Raw genomic sequence first — 9,434 nt, forward strand, 5'->3', positions numbered from 1 at the left:
AGCTTTTAACAAAAATAATGTGTTATTCTTCAATTTCCTTAGGAGGATTTAGACAAACTAGTATGCCAAGGCTCATATTGGACTTAAATTTGTCAACTAGTAGCTTCTCTAGTCCCATGTGGAAGACCAAAGAAAATAATCAAGATTATAGTGTCAAACAACTTTGCTTCTATAAAAAATTCATCTGATGCCCCTTTAATCTATTATGTGAAAAAAAAATTCACTATAACCTCCTGACCATCATTAATTACTACTACAAACATTCCAAGTATTATTCAAAATCTATTTTAGATTTAAAAGTTTAGTAATCTTAGTTCCTTATAAACTTGGTCAAGTCCTCTATGGAAAATTCTCATGGTTGGATCAAAATATTCAATTGTAGATCAAAGTGAATAGTAGCTAAACACATGAAATCACTTAGGATCTTCTAACAATAAACTATACATCCATTGAAGCCATTGGCACAAATTATACCCTTAAATAATAACTTTGATAAGATATAATTTGAATATATTTGCAATATGAATTTTACCATACAACTTGTTCAATTTCATCAATATTTGAGGTTGTATATCATTTTAAAATATAACTCTTACTATACATGGCTAAACAAAATCTCATAACTAATTTCATTGTAGGATCTCATTAAATATACTTGATTTTCCTCATTTAAAACACCTTCATAGAAGATATATCAAATTATTTAGGTAAGAAGAATTTCTCTATTCTAAAGAGGAGATGAGAGTAACCCTAGCAAATATTGCCAAAAAAAGGAATGGTCAAAATTTAAGATGCAGAAGAACACATGTAAAATTATGGCTCTAGGATTCAATCATTAAAATCAGTATACAAAAGGAAGGTCAATAACACATCTATTATACCAGCAAAACTACTTTGTAATGCCAATTAAACATTTAAGAAAGCCGGCTAAATAATTAAGAAAATGAGAATTGCATAAACATTTTTTCTAATATTTTGACAAACAAAATAAAAAACTACTAGTCAATAGACAAAAAGATATTTACATTTTTGGGGTTAGATTAATTCCAAAATCCCACAAATACTATAGCTTTAGATGAGATTTTTAGAAGATGAACATATTTCAAGAAACAAACTAATTTATAAAAATATTTGACCCATTACCTATAGAAAAAAATATTTCTAAATTTATAAATAGTAGTTTGAAATACTTTCCATATGACAATCTAATCTACACTATTCATATTATTATTTATCATCATAAATTTTAAGATGGTTTTTTAAAAATAGACGCCAAACTAACCAACAAACTCATGAGAGTAATAAATAGAACATTACGGAAGCTATTATTTATTTATTTACATTTTTAATCATTTCAAACTGATTACCGAGAATAATAATTTCTCTAATAACATAGTTCTTATGTTCAAAATCAGAAGAAACATGTAAATGAAAACATAAATAATCAAAGGGCCTTGGTCTACTGAAAAATATATATTATATCTCTGGCCATTATTTAGATTAGAGAAAATATAATAAAAACGGGTGCGATGCTTCCACAGGTCGGTCAACAGAAAACGAAGAAGAAAAACTTCATATGAATGTATATATATATATCCAAAAACTTTATATAAGTCACTTGTAAATCTAAATCACGGGGTTTTATGTTCTGATACCCTCGTTTTCTTAAAATACATACAAGTTCAGTTGTAGGTATTGTTAGAACAATATATTAATAACCAAATGAAAATCGGAAAGAGTATTTCAATGCCAATTTTCCTCAGAAACCGGATTGTGCAACCTAGTGAGATGAAGTTCCCACACGAGCTGAGCAAGAAAGTTGTGACTTTACAGTGTGAATCAATAAAAGGCACATGTAATGTTTATCTGGTGGGAACATCTCATCTATCTAGACAATCCTGCAAGGATGTCGAAGACGTTATTAGTTTCTTGAAACCAGAAGTTGTATTCGTAGAGTTGTGTGAAAGGAGGACTCACTACATGTATCCTCCAGACCCACAACGAAGGGAGTCTAAATTTAGGGATGTTATTTTACATTTCTTGAATGGTGATGGTTTTAAGGCATTTCGAACTCTTATATACTTGGTGCAAGTGAAGTATGCAAAAATACTTGGAGTTGTTCTTGCCTCTGAGTTCCAAAGTGCACGCCAAGAAGCAGAAAAATATGGTGGTAAGGTGATATTGGGTGACAGGCCTGTTGATATAACTTACCAAAGGACATGGTCGAGAATGGGCCTCTGGTACCGACTCAAGTTTATTTTTATCTCTCTACTTCAGTTGTCTCTTTTATCAATAGTATCACTAGATATTCCTGGCTCTCAAATTCCAAGTATGAAAGAAACGATTGTTCATGAGAGGGACTTGTTTATTGCCTCTGGATTGTTCGAAGTTGCAAAGGAATATAAATCAGTTGTAGCGGTGGTGGGGAGTGACCATGTTCCTGGCATAAGAGAAAATTGGAGGAAGCCTGTTGATATACAACGTTTAATGGAAGTTGAAGCTGCAACGCCCTCGATCGGATTGGCTGCTACAGGAATTGCCTTTGTTTTTTGTTTTATGATATTGATAATAGTATGGCACTTCATACGTCCTTTGTTGGGTTGATAGACTTAATTTCAGTATTTCACTTGTCTTTTTATAAATGAGATAATTGATCAGTTATTTGGTTTGGGAATCGTGCTATTTCCTTGGGCATGAATGTTAAAATTAGCTATATAAATAATTTTTAAATTAAAATTTTGGCAAAATTGGGCTAATTTTAGTCTAGCAAACATTTAGCCACTTGATCTTTTAATTATCATTTAGATCTTAAAGTTTTTAAAACTAAAAGAGGGATAAAAAAATTATTGAAGATCAAAGAGAACAGAACAACATAAGAAATAATGAGTACTACATAGCTTTATCCTAGTTCACAAGTTGAATCAGCATCTAAGATAAATCAGGGGGAAGCATCCTATGATTAATAATGTTCTAATCTGACACATTTTCGGAGGCCCATTTGGCCAAGCAATCAGCCACACTATTCCACTCACAAGGAATATGCATAAAAGACACAGAATCTGGATAATTGCATAACTAAGTGATCTACTGAATAACCAGAGCCAAATTGCAATCCACATCCACAACCACCTACTAGTCAATCTCACAGATAATTCTTCTCCAGCCATGTTGACAACACTGTTCCACTGCAACCAAGATAGCAAGGGCTTCCATGAGGTTATTCGTATGGTAACCCTTGTAGATAGAAAACAAAAATTGAATATCACCAAAGCTATCATGCCCAACTCCCCCAATATCAGCCGATCCAGGAATTCCCTGAGAAGAGGCATCAATATTGATTTTAAGAACTCAAGCCTAGGGAGGAGACCAATGCCCGTCACAATTAACATGTTGAGAGTGCTACCTCGGTCTATTCCTAGAGCATCTATGGGGGAAAGAGGGAGTGCACCCTAAAGAGGAAAGGAAAGGTGGGAGTAAATACCAGCATCTCCAAGATCCAAAACTCCACCAATGTCACATTTAGCCAGGAGAGTTTCATGAAGAGAATTAACAATTTTGCCCCACAGGTGTCAGATCACCAACTGCACATCATGAAAGATCCTCCTATTTCTCTCAAGCCAAACATGCTAGAGAATAAGGGAAGAGCCAATAGTCCAAGAAACTTAAAGAAATGAGGTCTTGGAAGGGGGATGGCCCAGACGATCCTAGAACTCTGACAAGGAGGAGAGATGCCAACACATGCATCCCCACACACTCCACTAGAAGTGCCAAATCTGTTTGACAAAGGGGCAGTGGGAAAAATGGTGAGAGACAATCTCTTCACTATTATGGGATAACACACAAATGGAATGCCCATAGAAGCCTCTCTTGCAGAGATTCTCCCAACTAAGACAATGATTTTGAACCAGAATTTAAAGGAAAAAGTTACACTTAGGCCAAGAAAAGCTATTCCAAACTTTCTTCCACCAAGAGACCTCCACCTTGCCAAAAAGTTGCTTAGTCTGCACAAGGTACCCTAAAGAAACAAAATACTTGCTAGAAGAAGCACCTCCCCAAACCAAAATATTGGGTTCTTGTAGAGAGCTACACTCCCTAGAAGCCAAGATCTCCTAAAGAGCCACCTGACGACCAATCAATCTTATATAGCCTTTTCTATTATATGATACATTAGATAATAAAATAAACAATCACTAACAAGAAATAGAAACAATTAAAAATAAAATGTTTTTATTAAAAATCCATTTTTAATTCAACACACTTTTATTTGGATTTGCTACAAGTTAACTTCATTATCTATAATTTTTAGTTCAAATCCATTTTTAATTCAAGACACTTTTATCTATTTTTGAAATAAGTTAACTTCAATATCTATAATTTTTTGATGGAAGTAATCCTCTTCACAACTTCCTACATAGGGTAAGCAATATTTCCCACATATCATTTACATAGACACAATGATGGTTGCTTTGATTCTCCTAAAGTTATCCCAATCTTTAAAGAGAAAGGAGTTTAACTTCAAATAATTTTTTTTTATGTTTCTTAGAGAGTAGACCATGAACATCATGATAGCAAAAGAAGAGATACCTAAATGAATAGACATGATAACAGTGCTAAAAATTATCTTGTTGCAAGAGCTATCAAAGTAGAAGGGAAAAATAGGAGCATAAGCATATATTTAATCTATGTCTATCATAAACTATCTTCTTAGCTCTCCAAGGGGTCAATCGAACTAAGTTTCATCTTGTACATGGCATTGGTATTTTAATCCACCACTTTTATTTTCATTCCATTCAATTGTATTGAAATCTTAAATAGCAAGCATTACATGCAGCACTATTCCCTACGAGGTGGTTGCTAGTTGGGTTGGAATTAGCTGATGCAAGCAACTATTAGGTGGCTGCTAGTTGGGATGGATAAGCCGATGCAAGACATTGTTGAAGTGCACATGGTAGTATGTCCATATAGAGAGAGACCTAGTAGGGACTGTATCAAAGAGAGTAGTTGTGATTTGCATGTGAGAGCAGTAGCTGAAGAATACTTAAACATAGAAGCATCAAAGTTTATTGCTATTTCTATTTGATGGTGCCCAAAACATCAAACATTTTTGCCATAGATATACGTAGGGCTAAAATGAACATCTATATTAGTCAAGTGACACTAAAAATTAGAAAATTGTATTTTTACATGGACTGCACAATGCATTTTGAGTTGTATTTGATTCCCACTACTAAAGAATATAACTAAAATTATAAGGCATATAATAGTTTTCCAAATTATAATTTGGAGGGAAATGATTTTGAACTATTGAAGAGAGAGTTCTAACAAAACAAATTCTGGTCTCAAATTCCTTCTATTAAAAACAAAATGGATACAATTTGTAGAGATAGAACAAGCGAAATACCAAATCTCAGACCCATACAACATTACATGGCTAAAAAAAGCTCACATATACTAGTAGTAGAGCATTAAATGGCATCACCAAAATTGTAGGGTTCTTTGGAAAATGGAGAACATAGTGGCTAGGACATTAAAATAACAACCAAAATTTGAAGGAGGTGGATGGAGTGGATCAAAGACAAACATGAATGCAATGATAAACATTCAAATCAATAAATAAAACACAAAGACATCAAGCTGTGCTATAGTACATCATACTCATTAACATAACTAAAATCTATTACAAATCCTTAGAAGGCTACAACATTCTATCCACTCATGATCTACAATGAGAAACCCAAAATGGGCTCTATTGATCACAAGCCCAATCCATGATATTTATAAGTAAATGCATATTTAATGTTATAGCAAAGAGTTTGCAATATAATTAATGTTGGATGGTGAGGCTGATGTGCTAGTTGGTGCTTCGACAACTGAGGAATGCTAATGACAACTGCTTGTCTACCACTTTTGGATGTTTGTCTGTGGCTATGGATAATGGAGGAATGATGGGTTGGTGAAGAAATTAATATTTTCCAACAAAATTCTCACAAGAATCCTATGGCTAGTCGCATGAAGAAAACAATATAGAATGATAGTCAAAGGCCCAAACAGAGCCAACACATATGCAAAGTTGGAGAAATCATCTTCATAACTTAAGGTGATAGAAGAAGCTTCAAGATAAAGAGTAGCAGCATGAAGAAGTACAGTGTATTATCATTTTTCAAACATACTAAGTGAACAAATCATTGGTAAATATGAAAATATTATTTCCAAAATTCTTCTATTCCTCTCAATCAGCCAAAGGATTTTACTATAATGATATTTCATAAAATAAGCTTTGTATCCTACAAATTAGGAAAAGCAAGCTAAAATTGCTCCAAAAGATGTAAAAGATGAGAATGGATATGATTATAAATGCATGATACATAAAATATATAGGATATGATTATAAATGCATAATACATAAAATGTATAGGCTCATAGTAAAAATGGAATTTGAACCCTCACTATTTATAAAATACTTTACATATTTGTATAGCCTCATCTTCTAACTCATTGTGCTTGTTCTTCTGGCATCTTCAACAAAGGAACAAAGGGTTTTGGTCTTTTATAATCTACCATTTTTCCTTTCTATTGTTGCAGATAAGGTAGCAGACTAGCCAAATCGAAACCCTTCAATATGTATTATCTTTTAATGCAAGAATGAAAATGTGGTTAGAAACATGATTTGGAAGCTATAAAGTAGAAGAAATGAAGAGGTGTTAGGGGAAACTAAGATTTCATGGTATTATGACTTAATGAGTAGATAACTAACATAACCGCAAAATGCAAATGTCAATGTGCTTCCAGAATCAAATTTTCTGTGAATTTCAATCATTGTATGCTATAAGAAGAATTCAGAATACTCAAAACGGTAAAGGTTTTACTTTTTTGAAATAAAAGTTACATCTAAATGAGTTTTATATTATTTTTTAGAGCAAGCAATGAGCTAAGTTAGAAAGTAATAGAAGAAAGCCCGACTAGTCAATGCAGAACCCATTTTCTATTTCAATTTATTCCCAATGAAATAAGAAGGGCATAGTGGACAACATTTTGTGTTTATGAATCAAAAAATGAAACCTCACCAAAAGATGAACATGTGAATGTTTTCATGGAGTTTGCAAAGCGTAGAGGGAAATGAACAATACCCTTTCCCCTACTGTTGGGCCTGTTCCCTATAATAAGTGCAACCAAGAATTGTTAGTTCTGAAATCTTGGACATTGATGCACATTATGAATGAAGGAAGGAAAAAAGAAAATGGAATAGCTAGCCAAAGATGCCAGAAAGACATACCTCATAATCAAAAGATGAAAGTGAAGGAATTTTGTCTAGTGGTAAAGTGAAGTTTTGGTGATAAAAAGAAATCAAGCAACAACACCTATTTCAAGCGGACAAGCATGAGCCACGAAAGTAAGGAGATATAGGTCTATGCATGCAAGAGGCATGTGTTAGAGGCTACCAAAAAATAGATGGAATACAATAAAACTTATTTTATGCAAACAAAATCAAAAGACAACTGGGAAAAGCGTCCTAAGCCAATAGAAGAGCAGTGAAATTTAGAAGAGTAGCATAATTCAAAAGGAAAATAGTAGAAAAGAGAAATAGAGTAAGCATGTAGATTTTTGTGGTATTTCTTTAACATTTTTACCAACTCCCAAGGCAGGAACTAATAAAGAAATGCAGTGAAAATATTAGTCTCGGCCTATGGATGGTAGGGACTAACAATTTAATGTACTTTGAAGAAGGAGATATATATCCATCTGATAAAAACTAAAATAAACTTAAGAGGAAAAAACAGCAACACAAAAAAAAATTTAAAGAGAAAGATATTGTTTTATTGATTGAATTTTGCACTACAATTACCTCTCTCTATATAGAGAAGTTTACGTTTTCTAGAACCAAGATATGTTCAATTGATTTCACATGTAGAGAATAGGAAGATGACACAACTACAAGTTTACTCAGTCAACAAATAATGGACTAAAAGATGTCAATAACAACTTGTTGTGTAGTTTTTGTTAGGTTTATTACATTAATTAGGTTGGTTTTTTGTGTTTAGGTTAGATAAATAAAATCAGTTCAATATATAGTTGCTAGGAAGTTAATATATAGTTATTCCCATAAGTAGTTGTTGCAAGGGAAAATAAAACTATATAAAGATGCCCAAACATCAATGTAATTATTCAATATTTCATATATCAATTCATATCAATATTCATATCATTCCAACAATTTAGTATGATTTCAATATCATTGTTAGTTTCAATTCTATGTATATCCAAATGATCTGAATCAATAGATTTCAGCATTTTATATTTTTTCTCTTTCATTTTATATTTTCAGTTTCACACTCTTTGGGCCTATTACAGTGGTATCACAGTGGGTTTGATCAATGGGAAGAAGAGTGCAAATAGATTTTGGATAAAGAGGACCCTAACTTCTGTGGATTTATTGAAGAGAGGTTTGAGATATATTATGTAGATATTACAATGTTATATTGTCATGAATATGGTGTGATCATTCTTCTTCTTAGTTTTTCAATTACATTATTTATTCTGCAATATTGTTTTCTAAACAATGGATAAATTATCTACAATTCCTAAATTTTAAGGGCTTGAGTTTCACACATGGAAACTCAAGATACAATTACTTTTGATTGAAAAAGATTTATGGGACATTGTTAATGGAACTATTCAGAAATCCCAAGATGTAGATGAAATAACAAAGTGGACAGCCAAAGATCATAGAGCCTCTGCATTGATTGGACTTGGTCTATCATTTGCATATTTGCACCGTATTGATCTTTCAAAGACTTCAAACGAAATATGGGATGGGCTTAACACCTTGTTTGGTTCACAGGCTTCTAGTGCAAAAATGTCTATAAAACAAAAGTTGTTTAGGTTGAAGATGAATGAAGGTGATAACATTGTTCAACATATAAGTAATTTTTGTTCACTTCTTAATCAACTTGCAGGTGTGAACTCTAAAATTGATGATGATGATGAAGATGCTAAAGCAATCCTACTTAGTAGCATGCCTTCAAGCTTTGATCATGTTTTTTTCACTTTGAACAAAATGAATCCTAGCCTAGACACTATAATTTCTTCTTTAATTGATGAAGGAAATAGAGCTCATAAGAGTCATAATTTTACTAAGGATTGTGTTTTATTTGCTAAAAAGAAATCTAGTGTTCCTAGCTGAAAAGAAATAAAATGTTTTTATTGTCAAAAAAGTGGACATGTACAAGTGAATTTATTTTAGGGAGCCAAAGATCTTATTGATGGGAAGTTGAAGAAAAATACAACCTTTTTTGCAGTTGAAGGTGACAAACTTTTGTGATTTCACAATACATTCAAATACTAATGATTATGATAATCCACCTGAAATTGATACAAGATTTGTGCATTAAATAATTTCAAATAAGTAAATAAGAGGATGGAGGCAATGGAGGTTG

General features: G+C 32.6%; 1 protein-coding gene across 1 annotated transcript; it reads left to right on the plus strand.

Moving 5' to 3' along the window:
* Positions 1-1,722: 1,722 nt before the first annotated feature.
* LOC149559906 (uncharacterized) lies at positions 1,723-2,604 on the plus strand. Its single transcript, XM_089827511.1, has one exon. It carries the CDS (start codon positions 1,723-1,725, stop codon positions 2,602-2,604), a length of 882 nt encoding a protein of 293 aa, XP_089683637.1.
* Positions 2,605-9,434: the final 6,830 nt, after the last annotated feature.

The sequence above is a fragment of the Cupressus sempervirens genome, chromosome 4, assembly GCF_028749045.1.
Source record: "Cupressus sempervirens isolate cs-2001-9-10 chromosome 4, ASM2874904v1, whole genome shotgun sequence".
NCBI classification, from domain to species: Eukaryota; Viridiplantae; Streptophyta; class Pinopsida; order Cupressales; family Cupressaceae; genus Cupressus; species Cupressus sempervirens.

Excerpts from the sequence above, each read along its gene's own strand:
- LOC149559906 (XM_089827511.1), top strand. The coding sequence starts at position 1,723 with ATGAAAATCGGAAAGAGTATTTCAATGCCAATTTTCCTCAGAAACCGG.